The 24012-nt window shown below is 45.2% G+C and overlaps 1 protein-coding gene across 1 annotated transcript in view; it reads left to right on the top strand.

Annotated features, from left to right (window-relative positions):
• VOPP1 (VOPP1 WW domain binding protein) overlaps positions 1-24012 on the top strand; it is a 180476-nt gene that overhangs the window by 128343 nt on the left and 28121 nt on the right. The window contains exons 3-4 of the mRNA XM_005904393.2: positions 9247-9324; positions 15663-15799. Coding sequence (XP_005904455.2) covers positions 9247-9324; positions 15663-15799 — 215 coding nt within the window. The remainder of the gene's footprint in view (positions 1-9246; positions 9325-15662; positions 15800-24012) is intronic.

Below are 24012 nucleotides of genomic sequence, written 5' to 3'. Positions count from 1 at the left end.
AGCAGTTACAAAATCAGGCAAATAATAATTAAAATAATGGAATATACATATATACATATACACCCATGAGCAGTGAAAACAGCCCAACAAAAATAAAGTACAGTAGATTGACCTGGCAAACAAAGGAAATGAAAAATTATGTTGACCAGTTAAGAACAAAACTAACTTAAGCACAAACTGGAAAACAAAACTAAAGCAAGGTGCCAAGTGGGGAATAAAGCAATGAAAACAAAACTAAGAAATATGTTGAGAGGAAAGAAGAGAAAGAAAGGAAAGAAAGAATAGATATGCAAAATTAAATAGAGGTAGATGAAGAAGATTTATATACATTAAAAATTAACTGAAATGGGAAAAGAACAATAGGAAAGGCAGACAAAAGAATAAATGTAGAAAAATACAATAGGTTTTAAAAAATTAAAATTCTAAGAAAGAGAAAAGAAAAAAACAAAAACAGAAGAATAAAAAAGGAAAACTCCACAGAACTGCAAAAGCCCAATGTAGAGGCAGAGGTTTATAACAACATTAGCAAATGTGACTGAATATACACATATGCATATACACACCCATAAGCAAAATCAAAACAGTCCAACAAAAATAAAGTACAATAGATTGACCCAGCAAACAAAGGAAACCAAAAATTATATCTACCAGAACAAAACTAATTAAAGCACAAACTGGAATAGAAAACTAAAGCAAGGTGCCAATTGGGGAATAAAGCAATGAATATAAAACTAGCAAATATATTGACAGGAGAGCAGAGAAAGTAAAGAAAGAATGGATATGCAGAGTTCAGGTAGATAAAGAAGATTTATGTATGTTAAAGATTAACTGCAATGAGAAAAGAACAGTAGGAAAAGCAAACAAAGGAATAAATGTAGAAAAATAATAATAGGTTTAAAAAATTAAAATTAAAAAAGAGAAAAGAAAAAAAAAGGAAAACTCCACAGAACTGCAAAAGCCCAACTAGGAGGCAGAGGTTTATGACAACAATAAAAAATGTAACTGAGGGGGAAAAAAAGCTCAAAAGCTTAGTTGGATGTCTTAGTGCCAATAAAATTGACAACTACAACAGAGGAGGAAAAAGGGGGGAAAAATCCAACAGAATCTACAGAACAAGTCAAAAAAAAAGAAGAAGAATAAATGTTTTTCTTGAGTCACCGCTGTCAGAATCCTTTCCCTCACTGGGAGTCACAGTCCCCCTCACCTCCCTAGGATGCCCTCCAACACTGTGCTGATCTCTGGACCTGCTGTGGAGGCAGCTCAGATTCTAATCTGGTCCTACTCCTGTGTGTTCTTGCCTTCAGTGTCCACAGCCATCAGAGCTAGAGCATTTTCTTTTGTGGGAGCTCTCAGTGGCCTTTTATATATTCCATTAGATACAGAGTCTGCTTAGTTGATCATGTGGATTTAATCTGCAGCTTGTACAGCTAGTGGAAAGGTTTTGGGTCTTCTTCCTTAGCCACAGTACCCCTGGGTTTCAACTGTGGTTTTATTTCCACCTCTACATGTGGGTCGTCCACTGGGGTTTAGCTCCTAAGGCTGCACTGCAGGATTTGGGTCTGCAGGGATTCTGGCAGCACCAGGTACTCAGGGGAGTTGGTGGCTAGGGCAGCAGGAAATATAGTGCTCTAGAAGAATATGGCAACCAGTATTGGCCAATACGCTCCAGTATTCTTGCCTGGAGAACTCCCTCTCTGACAGAGAAGCCTGGCAGGCTACAGTCTACAGGGTCACGAAGAGTCGGACACAACCGAAGCAACCCTGTGCGCATAGACATAAGACACTTAGTTGAGCCTGAAGGTGGAGCAGCTGCTTGGCTTGCGGGGACCCTGACAGCACCAAGTGTGCAGGAGCACAGACTGCCTCTGCCGCAGGAGTTATGGCCCTGTCAGAGTCTGTTTTTGAGCCTCTTGTAGCTGGCAATCAGAAGGCCTCTTTGGCCACTCTTTCTCCATAGCTCTGCCCATTCAGGCACTTAGAAGGCTCCCTTGCCTGGAGTCCTTGTCTGTCGTTTGGGTGTGTCAGGCACTTAAAGGGGCACCCTGAGTGGGGTCCTACTCTGGAGTTCAGGGCATCAGTCACTGAAAGAAGCACCCTGGCTGGCATCCTACTCTGTGGTTCAGGACATCAGGCGTTTGATGGGCCAGCCTGTCTATTGTTCAGCTGCTGATGCTGGCGTGTGGGAAGAGAGAGACGATGGTGTGACTCAGCAGTATTGCCTTGCTTCCATGGCTGCCTGCCTTTCCTCTTCCATCATTTCCTGCCACAGTCTCCTCCCTAACATCCCCTCAATCCATCTGTCTGCAGTCAACAGCAGCCCTCGCCCTGGGATTGCTCCACATTCCCTAAACTCCGGCTCCCAGCCTCTGTGCTTTCCAGGAGACCAGCATTCCTGTCTGGGGTATGTATGGCTGCAGCAAGGACTGTCTGATTCTCATTCCATTTAGGCTGATGCAGATCAGCTGTTTCACCCTCAACCTTAACTATTTCTCCTCTGATTCAGACAGTTGCCCCACTGTGGGGATCGGACCCCTGCTTCAGTTCCCCTACCTGCTGTGGGCATGTCCAGTCCTACTAACACTCCTGTTTTCCCTCCTAGTTCCTCATCCTACCGAGTTTTGCGTAGTTCTATATATTCTTTTCCACCGGCCAGGTTCTCCTGTCCACTCTCAGCTGGTGTTCTGCATGCACGTCTGTGTCTGAAGGTGTATTCCTGATGTATCTGTGGAGAGAGATGTACTCCATGTCTACCTACTCCTCCGCCATCTTTTTCCCTCCTAAATTTTTATTCTTATATCTGCTTTCCGCCTTTGTACCAAGTTCGTGATCACTGGACAGGTTACCCTTCAGCCCTCACTGTGCCCAGAGCTGGGCAGCTCTAGTTATAGTCAAGAGTCAAGCTAATTCCGCAGGAAACATCTTGATGGTGAAGGTGATAGAACAGTGAGAAAGAAACTGTTCTGAGCTTGGAAGGTCACAGTCTCACTGCTCCTAAGCTGCAGGTGTCTGCCGTCTGTGTTCTCCATCCTGGGCAGCCACCTCCTACCCTCATTCAGAGGTTGTCCATAAGAAGCAGATGAGCAAGGATATCTCTTACTGACAAAACTCTCCACGAGAGTTCTAGAATGTGATCGTTGCAGGACATCAAGTAGAATTAGGAGCAGCATCAGTGTGACCCAGACAGAAGTCATAGGGGACCAGACTTAGCCCAGCACCATTAACAGCAGGAAGTGATCTGCTAGTCAGGAGACTTGGGCCTGCAGCTGCCCAGCACCTACCAGGAGGATGAAATAATCCCTTCTAGACACAACAGAAACTTGAGCCTGTTCACTTTTGACCTGGGGCTTCCACAACAGTAGGTTTGAAGCAATGTGTATATCTATGTGGCTGTATGTGACCAAAACCTAAGTTTTACAGAACATTCTTTTTGTGGGATACCCTCTGATTTTTAAAAAAATTGATCTTTACCTTTGTAAAATACATGATGTTACAACCCAATAACTTGATTTCATAATCCACTAGTGGGTGACAATATCTGAAAACACTCTCTGTTGTATAATATTGTGGGAACTTTGGTCAGATCAGATCAGATCAGATCAGTCGCTCAGTAGTGTCCGAGTCTTTGCAACCCCATGAATCACAGCACGCCAGGCCTCCCTGTCCATCACCAACTCCCGGAGTTCACTGAGACTCACGTCCATTGAGTCAGTGATGCCATCCAGCCATCTCATCCTCTGTTGTCCCCTTCTCCTCTTGCCCCCAATCCCTCCCAGCATCAGAGTCTTTTCCAATGAGTCAACTCTTCGCATGAGATGGCCAAGTACTGGAGCTTCAGCTTTAGCATCATTCCTTCCAAAGAAATGCCAGGGCTGATCTCCTTCAGAATGGACTGGTTGGATCTCCTTGCTGTCCAAGGGACTCTCAAGAGTCTTCTCCAACACCACAGTTCAAAAGCATCAATTCTTCGGCACTCAGCTTTCTTCACAGTCCAACTCTCACATCCATACATGACCACAGGAAAAACCACAGCCTTGACTAGATGAACCTTTGTTGGCAAAGTAATGTCTCTGCTTTTGAATGGGCTATCTAGGTTGGCCACAACTTTCCTTCCAAGGAGTAAGCGTCTTTTAATTTCATGGCTGCAGTCACCATCTGCAGTGATTTTGGAGCCCCAAAAAATAAAGTCTGACACTGTTTCCACTGTTTCCCCATCTATTTCCCATGAAGTGATGGGACCGGATGCCATGATCTTCGTTTTCTGAATGTTGAGCTTTAAGCTAACTTTTTCACTCTCCACTTTCACTTTCATCAAGAAGCTTTTTAGTTCCTCTTCACTTTCTGCCATAAGGGTGGTATCATCTGCATATCTGAGGTTATTGATATTACTCCCGGCAATCTTGATTCCAGCTTGTGTTTCTTCCAGCCCAGCATTTCTCATGATGTACTCTGCATATAAATTAAATAAGCAGGGTGACAATATACAGCCTTGACATACTCCTTTTCCTATTTGGAACCAGTCTGTTGTTCCATTTCCAGTTCTAACTGTTGCTTCCTGACCTGCATACAAATTTCTCAAGAGGCAGATCAGGTGGTCTGGTATTCCCATCCCTTTTAGAATTTTCCACAGTTTATTGTGATCCACACAGTCAAAGGCTTTGGCATAGTCAATAAAGCAGAAATAGATGTTTTTCTGGAGCTCTCTTGCTTTTTCCATGATCCAGCGGATGTTGACAATTTGATCTCTGGTTCCTCTGCCTTTTCTAAAACCAGCTTGAACATCTGGAAGTTCATGATTCACATATTGCTGAAGCCTGGCTTGGAGAATTTTGAGCATTACTTTACTAGCATGTGAGGTGAGTGCAACTGTGTGGTAGTTTGAGCATTCTTTGGCATTGCCTTTCTTTGGGATTGGAATGAAAACTGAGCTTTTCCAGTCCTGTGGCCACTGCTGAGTTTTCCAAATTTGCTGGCATATTGAGTGCAGCACTTTCACAGCATCATCTTTCAGGATTTGGAATAGCTCAACTGGAATTCTATCACCTCCACTAGCTTTGTTCATAATGATGCTTTATAAGGCCCACTTGACTTCACATTCCAGGATGTCTGGCTCTAGGTGAGTGATCACACCATCATGATTATCTGGGTCATGAAGATCTTTTTTGTACAGTTCTTCTGTGTATTCTTGCCATCTCTTCTTAATATCTTCTGCTTCTGTTAGGTCCATACCATTTCTGTCCTTTATCGAGCCCATCTTTGCATGAAATGTTCCTTTGGTATCTCTGATTTTCTTGAAGAGATCTCTAGTATTTCCCATTCTGTTGTTTTTCTCTATTTCTTTGCATTGATCGCTGAAGAAGGCTTTCTTATCTCTTCTTGCTATTCTTTGAAATTCTGTATTCAGATATTTATATCTTTCCTTTTCTCCTTTGCTTTTCGCTTCTCTTCTTTTCACAGCTATTTGTAAGGCCTCCCCAGACAGCCATTTTGCTTTTTTGCATTTCTTTTCCATGGGGATGGTCTTGATCCCGGTGTCCTGTACAGTGTCACAAACCAGGAACTTTGGTAGTTCTTCCCAAATCATCACCGTACTTTTACCCAGTGTCTCATCTTCCTATGTTAGTTCTGTCTTTATGGTTACATTATCTGCTAATTGTAGAGAGTTCTTGGCATGGAATGGTATAGGAAGTCTGGTCAATATGCAGTTCCATGTTAAAGCAAGAACTCCCTCAGGTATTATTAAAGAGTGGGTTGCCATTTCCTTCTCCAGGGGAGCTTCCCAACCCAGGGATCGAATCCAGGTCTCCCACATTGCAGGCAGACGCTTTAACCTCTGAGCCACCAGGGAAGCCCTATTATTAAAGAGTGGTTGCCAAATTTCTGTTTGTAACTCCATCACAGGGATCTCCCACCATTTGCCCAAGAAGTCTATGCTTCCTTCACCTTTTCTGTTACCATCTGCTGAATTTTCACCTTTACCTCCTGTTTCTTCTGGGCTTGGTTTGCTCTTTGGGAAACGTTAAGCTTTAAACTGTGCCACCTTAAACTTCGCCTTCCCCTCTATACCTTCTCAACCCCTTTACTTTCCTAGACATCCTGCCACTGCCCTACTTCTCAGTCCTTTGCAGTTGGTTTATTTGCATGAGTAAACGGCTGTGGAGTCTTACACAGTCACTGTTCATGAGCATGATCACGACACACCATCGTGGTGATGACTTGGTCCAAGCAGAAGAATAGGAAGATCAAGTGGGATCCAAGAAGGTAGCCCTTTGGTGACAAAAGACTCAGTGTTACTGCAGAATCAGTGTCTGTGCAAAACACCTTCCTGGAATATTTGCCAAATCCTTTCTTGGCTTCAGCAGACAGTGGCCTGGGGAGGTGTGTGTGTGGGAGGTGTGACATCCCCGGCGCCTTGTTACCTGAGCTTATTTCAAACATGGAGTTGATAATATTTTACTTGCATGTTAAATAAGACAGTTGTGAGGCACTGACCTGGCATCTTGAATGTAAGATGTGACCAAAGCATATAACCTTTGTTCTCGTTTGTGTAAGTTCTCTATTGCTTAGTCATTAGTCACTGCCGAGTGAGCAGATTGAAACCATTTGTGTTTATTTTCTTACAGTTCCTATAGATCACAAGTCTGGACATAGCATTGAGGGGTCCTTTGCTCCTGGATATCACAAAGCTGAAACCAAGGGGTGGCTGGGTTGTGCTCTCTTTTGGAGCTTGTGTCCTCTTGTAAATACATTCAGTTGTTGACAGCATTCATGTTGTAGGACTGAAGTCCCAGTTTCCTTGTTGGTTGGCTGGGGGTCACATTCAGCTCTTGGAGACCACCCTTAGTCCTAGCTCTCTTCTTCAAAGCCACAGAGGCCCCCCTGGTCTGCTACAGCTGTCTTACATAACATACTACTTTATTTAATGTTTCATAATCATGGGAGTGACGGTCCCATCATAGTCACAGGACCTGCCACACTCAAGGGGAGGAAATCATGCAGTCTGTGCATTCTAGAGGGGCAGGCATCTTGGGGCTGTCTTTGAATTCTCTCTACCACATCATCACATTTATCTTTGGATCTAACTTAGCTGCTAAGGACTCTTGTCTTTGCAAATTCGTGGTCAAAAATGGTCCCATCTCTGTGTGTACAATTAATTGTCTGAATTCCACGTACTTTGGAAGGCAGAAGCCCTTTATCTCCTTTGAGTGCCCCCCTCCCTACACACACACACACACACACACACACACACACACACACACACACACACACACCCCAAGGAGTCACTGTGGATGGTGCTCTGTGTAGTATCAGCAAATGATGCTATTCGTGCAGTGCCCATCCAACCCTGGCCTAGTCCCTGGCTGGCCTGCCCCCAGCGTTTCCTTTTGTCTTCCTCGCTGTGCTTAGCCTCCTCTCCACACTGCAGCTGGAGGGCTCGCAGCCCTGGGGCCAGCGATCCTCTCCTAACACTGAGGCCCTCATGCAGTTCACGTCACAGCCAGGCTGGATGTCTGCGTGGTCTGTGTTCAGATGTCACCCTGTCAGTGAATCATCCTTGAATGCCTGGTTTTACATTGTATCATCCAGCACTCCTTCCCACTGCTTTCAACTTGCCAGCTTCTACTTTAGTTTTCACCATGTGGAACTTACTGCCATCTAACCCCATTCATGTTTTTCTTGCTTGTTGTTTGTCCCCTTCTTCTAGAAAGAAAGCTCCCGCATGTCCTTCTGTTAGGGTTTTTATGGCTCCCCCCAGACCCAGCACAGGCTGAGTTCAGAGTGGCAGCTCGGTGACTCTGTGTTGGATGCCTGGGTTGTGAGAACCAGTAGTGTTTTTAAGCACATATTTTGGTGCTCTGCTAGCTGTTGGTTGGATAAAAGAAGCTAAACAGATTTTAGCTTATGCTCCAGCATGTAGGAGCATCCCATCAAAATCAAGAATTTCTACCTAGTAGACAGAAGTTCATGTTTGTGGTCTATAGGAGGAATGGGCGTGTGTGTGTGTGTGTGTGATGGCATGGTTTGGTGGGGGTCTCTCTGCTCAGTTTATCCTTGAAATGATAGAGGATATAGCAGTGATTGGGTGCTGAATGTTTAAAGAGCTCGAAGCCCCGGGAGCCAACCAGGGAGAAACAGCGCTACAGCTCAAATGTGTGGGGTTCCGTTATAACTCATAATACTCCATCTTAGCTAATATTTTATAGGGAGCTATTTTCTACATATTTTTCTACATAAAGCAAGTCAATTTGTACTGTAATTACCTAAAAATTCAGTGTCCAAAGTCTTGGATCAAATTGTGTATTTCTCCCAACTACTTTTTTTTTTTTAATTAGAAAATTGGCAGGAACTTGATATATCATAATTCTGTGATCATTTAATATTATTGAGAAACAGCCTTACCCCTCAACACACACCCAACCCACTGCCACTTGGACTGAAACTGCTGTAGTGAAAGTGTGTCTATAAAAGCCAAAGTGCAGAAGCTTTCATCGCTTCTCTCTTTTCTTAAAGAAAGCGGGTCTGGGGAAGAGTGGGGATATTGGAGGAGTCCGAGCTGACCCCTGGGAACCTTGGCCCTGTGCTGGGCCTGTCCTTGGAGAGTGAGGGCCTTTCTCAGGGCTCTACTCAGGGAGGAAGGGCGCTGAGCTCCATGACTGCAGCATCAAGGGGGCAGGACAGGTGTGAGCAGCCGTGGTCCTTGTCAGCACTTTAGGTGAGGGTGAGGCCTTCAGACTTAAAGCAGTGCTATAAGGAGGCCCTGCCCTCCCATGCCTTTTGCTTATGGGGAAACAGGCTCATAGATGTTGAGTAACTTGCTAGCAGTCTTGCAGCCGGTAAGTGGTAAGACCAGGACTAAAGCACAGAACTTGTCCAGCTTCATGACCTCTGCACTTCAGCTCTCTGGCCTTGTTGATGCAGGTCCCCATCTTCTGACTTGGTCAGCACTGCCCAGCATCTGCAGGGTGCTGGTGCTCCCCTCTGGTTTCATGCAGGTCTTTGCTCATCCAGTTATAGGGCCTCCCCAGAAGGAAACCACTGTGATTCTGCCCACGGGGATGTGTAGCAAACAGATGCTTTGAATGACACTGTCCCTCTCAGCGCCTACTATTTGGGCCACCACAGCTCTGCTAGTTTCATAAAATGCAGTGGTGGCAGTTCTGTCCTTCACACTGAAATCTGCCTGGACCTCCCAATTGGTCCAGCCCTTCTTCTGCAGGAAGCTGACAGCCTGTGCCCTCTCTCCCACAGATGCCGCCCTTACGAGGACTGCTGTGGCTCCAGGTGCTGTGTGCGGGCCCTCTCCATACAGAGGCTGTGGTACTTTTGGTAGGTCATGACTCTTCCAGGTCTCAGATGCTCCCCCCTTCCCCAGGGCTCTGCCCAGTCAGTCTCAGCCAGGGTGACATCACCTCCACCTGAGGTCGTGGTCTCCGGGTGGCCTATCAAGCAAGCAGATATGTTTGGGCTGGCTTTGTGTCAAGTGCTTCTGCTCCCAGAGTTTGCAGAAAGCTCATCCCTGTTTCCTCAGGCTTGTGGCTGGGAAAGAAGAGTTATTCTTTGGGAAGCTGGACTGTACAGCAGCTTCAGCCTTCAGCAGCTCTCCCACCAATGTCTGAAATGGATTGAGGCTGCCTGTCTTAACTGGAGAATCGGCAGATCTTGCTATAGAGTTTTTGCTGCCTGGAAATCTTCCATATTTATGTTGTGTCAGCTGAATCCTAACTTTCAAGACAGCCTACATCCTTGCCCATCTTCCAGATCCACTGGAGGAACTTGAAAGAGCCGTCCGGCATCTGTAAGATTGTAGCTCAGGAGAGAATGAGGGAGTAAAGCTGGCAGAGTCCTGGAAGGATGGGTGCAGAGTTTCCAGTAAGGAGAGGAACCTCCTGTGAGTTGCTGTCCTCAGAGGATGCCTGTAAGGAATGCCTTTAGACATAAGGAATGTCTGAAGACAGGCCTTTCCTGACCCCGTGGCAGGAGCCACTTGGCTTTTTTGTGAGATTTTTCTATTGTCCTCCTGATAACTGTTCCTAATATTTGATTAGGGAAACCAGCACCATCGGGGACTCCACATGCCGCTTTCTGTAATGGGAGAGCCTCTTCATTTGACCATCACTGCCTTGTGGCCGGGCCTTGGCCATTTGGGGGCTGGACTCAGCTGTCATATGGGGCCCTGAATGGTGCCAGGCTGTCACTGGCTTCTCCCCACCTTCTGGCTGCTAGCACCTCAAACTATAGTAGAAGAAAAAATCTTTTAGCCTGAGACTTTTGGAATGTAAACACCTCTGGCATTTCAGAGCTTTGCCTGGCATCACCCACGTGTTCCCTCAGAACTTGTGGCTAAGGGTCCCGTAAGGGATCAGCAGTGCTTCACATTGGCCTGAAGCACCAGAGAATGATGATGAAGCTGTGAAAATGCTGCCAAGAGGAGAAAACTTGTCAAAGTCTAGGTCTTATGTGATTAGAAAGAAGGAAAAGTTGAGAGTCCAGGAGAACTCTGCAGGCCTGGCTGCCAGAGCAGCTTCTGTTGACCTTTCCTGGAAGCGTCCTCTGAACTGGCAGCTGGTGCTTCCGAGCTGTTTGCCGGTGTCCCTTGTCAGGGTCAGGGCACCTCAGCAAGCCAATGGGCCCCTATACAGAGGCATCTCATGGAAGGAGGGCATGTCTCCACGCTCGGGATGCCAGATACCAGAAGGTTTGGTCTAGTTCTTTGGGTTGAGATTCTGATACCAGCTTCTAAACCAGGGGAAATGCTGGCTTGAAACTCAGCATTCAAAAAACAAAGGCATCTGGCATCTGGTCCTATCACTTCGTGGCAAATAGATGGGGAAACAATGGAAACAGTGACATACTTTATTTTCTTGGCTCCAAAATCACTGCAGACGGTGACTGCAGCTATCAAATTAAAAGATGCTTGCTCCTTGGAAGAAAAGCTATGACAAACCTAGACAGTGTATTAAAGAGCAGAGACATCACTTCACCAACAAAGGTCCATATAATCAAAGCTATGGTCTTTCCAGTAGTCATGTACAGATGTGAGAGTTGAACCATAAAGAAGGCTGAGTGCTGAAGAACTGATGCTTTCGAACAGTGGTGCTGGAGAAGACTCTTGAGAGTCCCTTGGACTGCAAGGAGATCAAAACAGTCAATCATAAAGGAAATCAACCCTGAACATTCATTGGAAGGACTGATGCTGAGGCTGAAGCTCCAACTCGCTGGAAAAGACCCTAAAGCTGGGAAGGATTGAGGGCAGGAGGAGAAGGGGATGACAAGGGATGAGATGGATGGATGGCATCACCGATTCAATGGACATGAGTTTGAGCAAAGTCTGGGAGGTAGTTCACTATTTCCTTCAGGACAGGGAGGCCTGTCGTGCTGCAACCTATAGGGACACGATTGAGCGAATGAACAACAACAAAACCAGGGAGACAGCCAGAGAACACCCTGAGATGCAAGTCCCAGCTGAAGTTTGAGGGCGCTTGGTTTTCACTCCATATGTTCCTTCTCTCGGTAATGTGTCTGTTACGTACCAGGGTCCTGTGGAGAGGCCCTATGGCAGCTGGGCTCCTAGAACAGATGTCTAAACACATGGAGAATTTTAAGCCAGTGTTCTGGAAACAAAGCATGCAACTTCTGATGACAGAAAAGTTGGGGAAAGCTCATGGCTTCTGTCTGGGTCTCAGAGAAGAGGGCCCTCCTGGCAAAGGGACCTGCACATTTTAGGGCCAGGGCCCTAAGAATGGACCTGGTGAGAGAGGGATGGTGGGGAGCTGGTGTTGGGGGGAAGTTTGGGGGGAGAGGTAGGAGGTTGGGAGGAGGGAGCTGGGCATGGAGCGAATGGAGGGCTGTTCTCCAACCTGGCTCCCCTTGACTTTGGAGGATTTGGGGTTCCTTAGCATAGCACAGAGGTTTTGGCAGAGAATCCTTTTGGAAGTCAGCTCTAATATCTTAAGTAATCCTTACCTAGGGTAGTCTAATGTAGGCCCCAGGATTTGGAAAGCTGTAGAGTTGAAAAGCACACTGCGACACAGTGCAGTCTGGCAGGTAAGTGCTGCCTGCTGTGGGGCTCCTGCAGAGTTGGGGGATGCGGGCCCAGGGAGGCTCTGCTGCTGCCTGAGACCTGAAAACTGCTGGGGAGGAAGGCAGGAAGAGACTAAAAAACAAATTGAAGAAGCCAGATTACTTTTCATGATAAAAAGACACAAACTTCCTCTCTTAATCCCAGGAATGCTCCCCATACCTGCTCAGCAATGAAAGAGAACTTCAAGAATTGCTTTTCTTACCTTGACCCCTCCTTTCCTCTTTGTTACCAGAAACTCATTCCCCTGCCCCTCTCTTCTCAGACTGCTGTTTCAATAAGGAACAAGTGTGATGATGACTGCCCCAGGAGCCGGGAGTGGGCCTCCTACCACGTGACTGTGCTCTTACTTGCTTGCACCTATTTGCTCTCCAGCAGTCCACACTGTGAGGTGCATATCGCTTATATTTGTCCAGAAAAACATGTATTCCATTTGAAATGAACCAGGGTCTCCTGCACTGCAGGCAGATTCTTTACGAACTGAGCCATCAGGGAAGCCCTTTCCGTTTGACAGATAAGCCAAAACTATCATTTTGGGTTATCTCATGGAAGAGACCAAAATCTCTCATGGCTTCTGCATGTCCAACACCGGGAGCCTGGACCTTTGGGAGTGAGCAGGGGTGTAAAACCTTATGCACAGTCACCTCTGTGTGCCTTGCATTTCTGCTCAGATATTTACAGTTGGACCCAGGGTTGAATGTAGGACTATCATGGAGTCCAGACGAAGTTGTCCATCTTAGATTCCAGCTTCTGACTTGGGAGTGGGGGCTTTGTTTTGCACTATTTGGATTTTTACTGCTCCCCAGGACTGCACCCCTCTAACCCCTTCTCCATCTGCAGCTCATAGCTGTCCTCCTCAGGCCTCTCGCCCACCCAACTTTTCCTGTTGGCGCACCTATGCAATTCCTTTCTACCCAGAAACATCTTCACTTCCCTTCAATTTGTCTCTTTCCATCATTCAGAATTCAGCTCAGATGTTGCTTTGAAGGAAAAGAAGCTTTTGTGATCTCCCTTAGTCTGGCAGATACCCTCCTTATACCTCTTGTTGCACTGAACTGTACCCTTGAAATGATAAACACGGCTGTGTGTTATATGCATTCCTCCCCCCAACCTATGATGCACCCTTCCTCTTCTTTCTTGGCACTATCAGAGTTGTAAATAAATAATTTTGTTTGTCATTTACTGTCCTCCTCCCCTATGACAACTCAAGTTCAGTGAAGGTGAGGCCCCACCTGTCTTACTCCTTATAATGCAAAGATTGGTGCTGGGAGCCTGGCAGATGCTTCAGAAATTTTGTTGAATTACTAATGAATTAGACGAAAGATTAGAAAACCACGATTTCAGTCCACTTCTGAATCATTTCCTGTCTGGTGCCCCTGATCTTTGTTCCTTCTCTACGTTCCAAGGCTATTGATTAATAGCCTTAACTCTTAATATCATGTTTATATTTTCAAAGGCTTTATTGTCTGCTCTTTCCTTAAATTACATTCGTGTGTGGACAGGTGCCTTTGACCATGACATGGCCAGCTGGGCTGTGTGTGCATCCTTCACAAGAATGTGTGTGTTGTTTGAGGTTCTGACAGGTTCTGTGAGTCCCATCATCATATCAGTTTAGAGATGGACAAGTTTCTCAGCTATGTCTGTGTGGAACAGTCAACTTGGCCCTGCTTCAAATGATTTCCTCCATTGCTAGAAAAACTAGGTGAATGCTGAAGTGAGATGGGAAGTGCCATTCGTTCATTTTTTATTGAATGACAGTGATCCAGTAGTCACTGAGAATCCTCAGATGATTTCAACAAACATCCAATCCTTCAAGGAGTCAGCTCTTGTCCATTAGACTGTGGGGTCACAATAAATGGTCCAGCCATACTTAGAACCTAGAGATTTTAAATGAATTATAAGCTTTTATTTTTTTTCCTTTTTAAAAAAATTAATTTATTTTAATTGGAGGATAATTACTTTACAATATTGTGATGGTTTTTGCCATACATCAACATGAGTTAGCCACAGGTGCACATGTGTCCCCCCATCCTGAACCCCCTCCCATCTCCCTCCCCACCTCATTCCTCTGAGTGGTCCTAGAGCACCAGCTTTGAGTGCCCTGCTTCATGCATCAAACTTGCACTGGTTATCTGTTTTACATATGGTAATATACATGTTTCAGTGCTATTCTTTCAAATAATCCCACCCTCGCCTTCTCCCACAGAGTCCAAAAGTCTGTTCTTTACATCTGTGTCTCTTTTGCTGCCTTGCATTTAAGATCATTGTTACTGTCTTTCTAAATTCTATATATATGCGTTAATATACAGTATTGGTGTTTCTCTTTGTGACTTACTTCACTCTGTATAAAAGGCTCCAGTTTCATCCACCTCATTAGAACTGACTCAAATTTATGTTCCTTTTCATAGCTGAGTATTATTCCATTGTGTATCTGTACCACAACTTCTTTTTTTTTTTTTTTTTAAATTTTACAATATTGTATTGGTTTTGCCAAACATCGAAATGAATCTGCCACAGGTATACATGTGTTCCCCATCCTGAGCCCTCCTCCCTCCTCCCTTCCCATACCATCCCTCTGGGTCGTCCCAGTGCACCAGCCCCAAGCATCCAGTATCATGCATCGAACCTGGACTGGCGACTCGTTCCATATATGATATTATACGTATTTCAATGCCATTCTCCCAAATCATCCCACCCTCTCCCTCTCCCACAGAAATCTTAAAAATTAGGGCAGAAATAAATGCAAAAGAAACAAAAGAGACCATAGCAAAAATCAACAAAGCCAAAAGCTGGTTCTTTGAAAGGATAAATAAAATCGACAAACCATTAACCAGACTCATCAAGAAACAAAGGGAGAAAAATCAAATCAATAAAATTAGAAATGAAAATGGAGAGATCACAACAGACAACACAGAAATACAAAGGATCATAAGAGACTACTATCAACAATTATATGCCAATAAAATGGACAACGTGGAAGAAATGGACAAATTCTTAGAAAAGTACAACTTTCCAAAACTGGACCAGGAAGAAATAGATAATATAGAATTGTAAGCTTTTAAAATGAATTGTGAGTATTTTCTCTATTCCTATAGTTTCTCTAAAATTAAGATGTGCTCTGGAAAGGGCACTTTAAAAAATTTTTATAGATGTTCATATAATAATGGAGAGAAAACTGTTAGAAAGGATCCCATGCTTACTCTTCTTGCTTAAACAGAAAAGAAAACTGCAGGGGGTGGGCAGCAGGCGGGGAAGGAGGAGGCCAGTGAGAACCAGCAGTAGTCTTCAAGCAGGACTGAAAAGGCATCTTCTTTTTTCGCTAAATGTTGGGTTGAAGTCAGGGCCATGGATAGGGAAGAGCTGTACCAACCCTTTGAGGTCAATAGCCATTTGGAGCTTCTGAGGCAAAATGTTCACTTTGAGAGCTTCTCCATGCTAGTGGCCTCCATCCAGGGGCCCCCAGAGCTCTGATGCCAGGTGTCTCCCTGGTTCCTCCACTGGGACCATTCCCGGGGAGAGCGGTTGGGTAGAACCAGCCAGGGGAGCCCTGCCGTCTGCCCAGGCCTCACCCTGTGCTCTCGCCCAGGTTCCTCCTGATGATGGGTGTGCTTTTCTGCTGTGGAGCCGGCTTCTTCATCCGGAGGCGCATGTACCCACCACCGCTGATTGAGGAGCCGGCATTCAACGTGTCCTACACCAGGCAGCCCCAAAACCCCACTCCAGGTCAGCCAAGCCCTCTGCCCTTGTCTGTCCTCCTTCCAGTTTACATGTCCTCTGTAAGCATTTGATAAGAGCACCGCCATGGACTATGCTGGAAGAAAAAATTCAGGCCACATTTATTCATTTAAGTTCTGATGCATTTGTGCTAAAAAGAAATTCATTGTCTGTTGTATTATATGTCTATCACCTCATATTCTTACCTTATTATTGGTGCATCTTTTATGCATGATTATGCAGTTCATGGGGGCTTCCCAGGTTTCAGTGGTAAAGAATCTGCCTGCAATACAAGAGACACAGTTGATACCAGCTAGATCCCTGGGTTGGGAAGGTCCCCTGGAGGAGGGAATAGCAGCCCACTCCAGTATTCCTGACTGGAGAATCCCATGGACAGAGGAGCCTCGTGGGCTACAGTCCTTGGGGTCACAAAGTCAGACAACTGAGCATGCACACATACATGCATATGTGATTCATATATGCACGTTATTTTCTCAAAAATTATTTCACATTTAAATTTTTATGTAGAAAGTGTAATATTCTTGCCATTCTTAATGCTTCTGGAGTAAATATTAATCATGTTGTGTGTGTGTGTGTTAGTTGCTCAGTTATATCTGACTCTGCAAACCCCATGGACTGTAGCCCACCAGACTCCGCTGACCATGGAATTCTCCAGGCAGGAATATTGGAGTCGATTTCTATGCCCTTCTCCAGGGGATCTTTCTGACCCAGGAATCAAACCTGGGTCTCCTGCATTGCAGGCAGATTCTTTACTGTCTGAGCCACCAGGGAAGCCCATTAATCATGTTGCTGCTGCTAAGTCACTTCAGTCGTGTCTGACTCTGTGCGACCCCATAGACGGCAGCCCACCAGGCTCTGCCGTCCCTGGGATTCTCCAGGCAAGAACACTGGAGTGGGTTGCCATTTCCTTCTCCAATGCAGGAAAGTGAAAAGTAGTCTGTCATTACTGATCATTTGTTTTCTTTGTTTTGCTTTTTATTCCTTCACTCAGTAAGCATGTACTGTGCATTTATTAGTAGTATCACGGGTACTTGTTAATTGTGCTGCTATAGACATTTTCCACAAGTTACATTTGGCCTATTTATGGAACATTACCCAGAGTGGTGCCCCAATGTCAAAAAGAATTTGTGGTTTCTTAATTCTTATAAAACACTGCTCTAACTATCTAAACTCAGACATGCTGTAGTGGGTGAATTCCGGTTTCCCTGGGGACACAGGCCCCGTTCCTTGTCTTGACATTCCATTTCAGGAGGGGGTTTGTGGGGCTCTGCAGGCCTGGGGAGGTCATGCTCCTGGAGCTCCTGTCTTTCGCCACGTGGTGGGCTGGGGGTTGCATGGCTTCCCTGGTGCCTTGAGGGTGAGGGGCAGGGTTTCTCTATTCCTCATACACTGTAGAGGGAGTCAGAGGTCTAGGAGCAAGTTCTGCTTGGGTTTTTATAGAATTTCAGTCCTATAACATCAGTCATAAGGTCTGCTGCCCAGAGTGAGGCCTGTAGTTAATGCCACTATCATATACTCACAAATTTGCTAAAAGTGGAGATCTTTTTTCCCCCATTGAAGGATGGTCGCTTGACAGCCTTGTTTCTGTTTTACAACAAAGTGAATCAGCCATATGTATACACATATCCTCTCCCTTCTGGATTTCGTTCCATCTAGGTGACCACAGAGCATCCTGTAGAGTTCCTGCACTATTCACTAGTATCTGTTCCATGCATAGCGGTGGCAATCCCAGTCTCCCAATCCACCCCACATCCCACTTCCCCTCATGGTATCCATAGGTTTATGGCATATATTGTGGTGATGGCTTCACAGTGTATTTTTATCTCTAAAGTCATCAAGTTGTAGACATTAAATATGTTCACCTTTTTGTATGTCGATCAAACCTCAAAGGAAAAAGAAGTTGGAGACTGAGTGTGACAAGAGCTCTCTCTCTCTGTGCTTTAGACAAAGATATGGGGATGGTCATTTGCTGATCTGTTCTTTTATAGTTTTATTCCACCAGATACTCTCTGGGATTTTAAAAAAATCACCTTTATTATTGTTTAAAATGTTACTAAAAATCTGAATATGTATTTTTCACAACAGTTCAGAGGTTGTTGTACCTTAAACTTTCTCTCAAGGTTAGTACCACTTTTCATGCATAAGTGGATTTTTATTCTTTCCTATTTGGAAATGTTTGTATAGCTTCAGATCTGCTCCAACGTATGGCAAAGTGAAAAGTTTCACTTAAAATGAGAGGCCAAACCTAAAGTTTATCAAGATTAGTCTGACTTTTGAGTGCTTTGATTTCTTTTTTCAAGAAGCAGAGAATAGAGCAGAGAAGTGGGTAAAAGACTAATGAATTTCCTTTCCCTTCCACCTTCATAACATGGATTTTGAGTGTCCCATGTGGCCAGAGATGCAAGGTGCTCTGTGTGCTTGGCCTGTGGTGTCAGGCCTGGGCTGGTCTAGGGCACACAGCTCCCACTGAATGTCCTCAGCCTTTCAGTGTTTCCAAACACGGAGACCCTGCAGCCTCTGTCACCCTCTCTCCTCGGCCCCACCTCTTTTCTGCATTGCAGTCCACACGTCTTTCTGACTGGAGTCCTCAGTCCCCCTATAATAAAAATGTCATCGACCCTACAAGTCTTCCTTCATTCAGACTCTTACCTCACCCCTGAGCAATGCCTACTAAAAATTTTCCAGTCACTATTCTCTGCCAGTTCTTCTCTGTCTTCCATGTTGCCACTAGAAAGTTCTCTGGGGACAAAAGAAGCACATAGGTCATGTTATTCTCCTGCTTAAGATAGTGCATGGGCTTCTCTTTTTTCCACATCCTTGTCAACAAGTGTAGACACTTGTTATTTCTTATCTTTGGCAATAGCCACTCTGACAGGTGTGAGGTGATAGCTCATTATGGTTTTATTTGCATTCCTTGGTGGTCAGTGGTGTTGAGCTCCTTTTCATGTCCCTGTTGGCCATCTAGATACCTTCTTTGGGAAAATGTCTATTCAGATCCTCTGCCTATTTTTAATCAGGTTGTTTGGGTTTTTGTTGTTGAGTTGTAAGAATTCTTTGTATCCTGAATATTAACCCTTATCAGATATATGATTTGCAAATATTTTCTCCCATTCAGAAGGTTGCCTTTTTGTTTGACAGTGGTTTCCTTCACCATGTACTTGTGTGTCTTTGCTTTGGTTTCCCTTGCCTGAGGAGACATGTCCAAAAAGATAGTGCTAAGACTGGTGACAAACAGCTTACTGTCCATATTTTCTTCTAGAAATTTTATGTTTTCAGGTCTTACAATCAAGTCTTTAATCCATTTGAGTAAACTTTTGTGTGCGGTATATGATAGTAGTCTAGTGTGATTCTTTTGCATGTGGCTGTTCAGTTTTCCCAACTCCATTTGTTGAAGAGACTATCCTTTCTTCACTGCATGTTTTTCATCTCTTTTTGTAAATTAATTGTTTATGTCTGTGTGAGTTTATCTCTGAGCTCTTAATTCCATTCCATTGATCTCTGTGTGTGTTTTTCTGCTAGTACCATGCTCCTTTGATTCTTATAGCTTTGTAGTATCATTTGAAATCAGGGGGCATGTGATACACCTCTAGCTTTGTTCCTTTTTTTGTCAGGATTGCTTTGGCTATTTGGGGTCTTTGGGTTTCATATAAATTTTAGAATTTTTTGTTCTTTTTTTAATTTATTTTTAAATTTTATTTTATTTTTAAACTTTACAATATTGTATTGGTTTTGCCAAATATCAAAATGAATCCGCCACAGGTATACATGTGTTCCCCATCCTGAACCCTCCTCCCTCCTCCCTCCGCATACCATCCCTCTGGGTCGTCCCAGTGCACCAGCCCCAAGCATCAAGTATCGTGCATTGAACCTGGACTGGCAACTCGTTCCATATATGATATTATACGTATTTCAATGCCATTCTCCCAAATCATCCCACCCTCTCCCTCTCCCACAGAGTCCAAAAGACTGTTCTATACATCAGTGTCTCTTTTGCTGTCTCATATACACGGTTATTGTTACCATCTTTCTAAATTCCATATATATGTGTTAGTATACTGTATTGGTGTTTTTCTTTCTGGCTTACTTCATTCTGTATAATAGGCTCCAGTTTCATCCACCTCATCAGAACTGATTCAAATGTGTTCTTTTTAATGGCTAATACTCCATTGTGTATATGTACCACTGCTTTCTTATCCATTCATCTGCTGATGGACATCTAGGTTGCTTCCAAGTCATCAGGATTCTAATAGTGATTGCATTGAATCTGTGGATTGCTTTAGGTAATATGGACATTTTAACAGTGTTAATTCTTCTAATCCATGAGTACGGGATATCTTTCAGTTTCTTTGTGTTATCTTCAATTTCTTTCATCAGTGTCTTACATAGGCCTTTTACCTCTTGGTTAAATTTATTCCAAGGTATTGTATTCTTTCTGTTGTAATGGGATTGTTTTCTTAGTTTCTCTTTCTGCTAGCTCATTGTTAGTGTATAGAAACAACAATGATGCTTGTGTATTGATTTTGTACCCTGCCACTTTACTGTTTGTTATCTCTAATATTTTTTGTTGGAGTCCTTAGGGTTTCCTGTATCATGGTGAGTTCAAATCTCTATGTATACTTTGGGCTCCCCACTGGGCTGAGCCCTGAGTGCCAGGACTCACGCCTCAGGCACCAGGGTGATTTACATCTGCCAGCTGAGTGAATGGTCAGCCTGGGGCAAGGATTTTCCATGGCCACACTTGGAGCCTCGGTCAATCCATATTTACTTCCCGCTTGCTCAGGTGCTGCAGGTGCCTGGGACACAGACTGCAGCCTGGGTTCCAGCCCTCACTCACCCCGCTGTGCTCTGTAGGCTTCACACAACCATATGTGGAACACTGTGTCATTGCACAAGTAACTGTAAAGTCACTGACTGTGATGAGAGGTATGTAGAGAAAGTTCAGGATGCTGGCAAGCCAAGTAAATGGGAAGCACAATCTGTTGTATGGATGGAAGGAACCTAAGAGTTTGTAAGTATATTTAAGTGGAAGTAAGGCAGGAGGGCTGGAGACTGAGGAGCAGCCAGCAAGGGTCCTGTACCTTCCTTTGCTGCCCGAATTTCACATGTCTGCCCACTGAGACCTCTGAGCCACAGAGTCCAGGTGGCTCTAGTCAGTCCCGTAACTTCGGCATCAAGGGCTGCTGCTTTTGTAGGCAAGGCGGACGTAGGCGTCTAATGCAGCAGAGACGCCACATCAACAATCCTGACTCTCCCTGGGGAGACTGGGGGTCACGATCAAGGTCCAGCAGAGTGTCTCCCACTGCTCTGGTAGTTCAGTTTGGCCCGATTCTACCCTGCAGTTTGGGGCCCTCAGAGAAATGGGGGCTGTTAATTCTCCTCCACTGCCATCTCATAATGCAGCCACCTGTGGGGCCTGTGGAAGTATCCTCACCTTCTGCTGGGAGGTGCTGGTGTGGGAGTCTGCAGGGATCTACCATCCCCCTCCATGCGTACAGTATGAAAAGTTCAGTCCCAAATGTACCAGATCATCATAGGAAGGCTCGTTTTGTTCCATGGAAGTATACAGTTCCCATGCTTTCACCACCAGATCCAGGACTGTGTCCTTAGTTAATAGTGGGGTGTTTGGGAAGAATTTACTTTGATTTTTTACAATCAGTGATAATGATGAAAAAATAGGATCTGTTAGTTTCTCTAATGGGGCCTGAAGACTCACCTCTTCCCATGGGTGGGGTTCAGCTGTGTGCTTTGGTGGGGTGGGAGGTGGTAAGGGTAGGCTGCGGGGCCAGACTGGGAAGGCAGCCTTGCGCTGATGGGTGCGCTGACTGCGCGAGGTAGGCGCTCAGGCCCTGGAGGAGCCTGGAGGGTGTGGAGGGAGATGGGATCAGCAAAGGGAGCACGGGGCACATCTGCCCATCTGCCAGGTGCTCTGTTTTCCCTCTGCTGCTGATCTAGGGGAGGGGAAGTGGATTCTGGTGGGTTGTGCTTATTCATGAAGAAGAAAAGGCAAGTTTTCTTCTTTTTTTTTTTTAAGAATAAACAGTCAATTCTATTGGGCTCAGCATAGGAATCCATGGGTCTTGAGGACCTCTTTGAATTTGTCAATTGTCTTCTCTAATCGTCTCACTTACTGAGAAAGGCTTGGGAATACCCAGGGATTATCTTCCAGAGAATTTCTGCCGTAAGTCAGTTCAGTCAGTTCAGTCACTCAGTTGTGTCTGACTCTTTGCAACCCCATGGACTACAGCATGCCAGGCCTCCCTGTCCGTCACCAACTCCTTGAGCTTACTCAAACTCATGTCCATCAAGTTGGTGATGCCATCCAACCATCTCATCCTCTGTCATCCCCTTCTCCTCCTGCCTTCAATCTTTCCCAGCATCAGAGTCTTTTCCAACGAGTCAGTTCTTTGCATCAGGTGGCTAAAGTATTGGCGTTTCAGCTTCAGTATCAATCCTTCCAATGAATATTCAGGACTGATTTCCTTTAGGATGGACTGGTTGGATCTCCATGCAGGCCAAGAGACTCTCAAGAGTCTTCTCCAACACCACAGCAATACCACAGCAACACCACAACAACTCTGCCTGAAGAGTTGTGTTCAAAAGGCAACTTTTAAAGAACCAGCGCTCTTGCCCTGGAGGGCTGCAGGAGGGCGCACTCATGTCCTGCGTGCAGAGGGGCACATGCTAGCGTTTTGGCAGGACCAGCTCCCCAGCCCAACAAGGCTGAGTACAGAAGAGCAGAGACCTGCACATGATCAAGATGCTCACAGCTGGGGTGGGCCTGGCCGCTCTGTGGTTCTGTGGACTGCTGCGTGTTGGAACAGGACTGGGGGGAAGGAAACTGCCTAACTAGGTATGAAAGCTGAGATGACGAGATGGGGCTTTGAGACCACCCAGAAACCAAGAAACACAGGTTGAAGCTGTTGGTCAAAGGCAGAGGCCTGCATCAGCTCACTAGGGCCTTTGCCAGCATAGAGAGCAGAGGCGTGCAGCAAAGCTGGTCTGGGGACCAGGGAGAGGCAGCTGGATGGGGCGCCAGAAGGACTGAGGTCTGTTGGGCCTAGGCTAGGCACTGTCTCTTCTGAGCCTCTGTGCCTTGTCTGCAAAATGAAGTTGCATAAAGAAAAACGGTCCCAGTTATTGTCTTATGTCCAGAGGTGGCCAGAGTGTGACTGGAGATAGTTAGAGCTCCCTAAGAGGCTTAGCCTCCTGCCTCCCACGCCCCTGGCAGGGTCCTGGATATGCCTTTCTGGGTATTGAGGAAAGGTGGACTTTGTTCATTCAGAAAACACTGGCTGACTGACAGTGTCATACACAGCCTAGTGGCCATGCGGAACTCTATATTTGAAAGCTGGTAAGAGAGTAGATCTTAAAAGTTCTTATCATAAAGGAAAAAAATGTCTAACTATGAGGTGATGGGTGATAACTCATTTGTGGTAATCACAATGTACATGATTACCAAATCATTATGCCATGCAATGTTATATGTCATTAATACTTCAATAAAACTGGAGAACATTTACAACAGTGGGAAGAATGTAAAACCTTGGCTACAGCAGAACTATGGGCCCGGAGGAGAGTAGGGCTGGATTTCAGGGTGATCAGAGCAGGGCCTGAACTTGTACTCTTGAGACTGAATGTGGGGAGAGCGTTTGGGGCCACAAAGAAAAAGATGATGGTGTTACGGTCTCTTTTCTTTATGGCATATTATGTGGCACTCAAATTGATAGTCAAGATGAGGGCTGTGGAACTGTGGCAGGACAAGCATGAAGCTGTATTTAGGGACGAGGGTGGGCCCTCTGTTACAGAGTGGTCCCTTGTGTGATGACACAGGTGCGGAGACCGGAGAGAACAGTTGGTAATGACATCTGTGATGTTAATATGGTTTAGCAGTGTTAACTGTCCTCAACAGTGGTTTCCTTTCATATGACTGGTACTGATTTTTAAGATACTTAGAAGTAGATGGAGTGTTCCCACTGGGAGATACTTTCTTTCCTTTCCATTAGTGAGTTTGTTGATGGTTTTCTGACTGTTCTGGTGCCCCAATCCTGTACTCAATCGGTCAACCTGCAGTCATGGTGCGTGTGTGCATGCTAAGTCACTTCAGTCGTGTCCGACTCTTTGCAACACCATGGACTGTAGCCCACCAGGCTCCTCTGTCCTTAGGATTCTCTAGGCAAGTGATGGTAGTGGCCTGATTAAAT

Source organism: Bos mutus, chromosome 22 (assembly GCF_027580195.1).
Source record: "Bos mutus isolate GX-2022 chromosome 22, NWIPB_WYAK_1.1, whole genome shotgun sequence".
Lineage (NCBI taxonomy): Eukaryota > Metazoa > Chordata > Mammalia > Artiodactyla > Bovidae > Bos > Bos mutus.
This window is presented reverse-complemented; position numbering and strand designations above follow the sequence as displayed.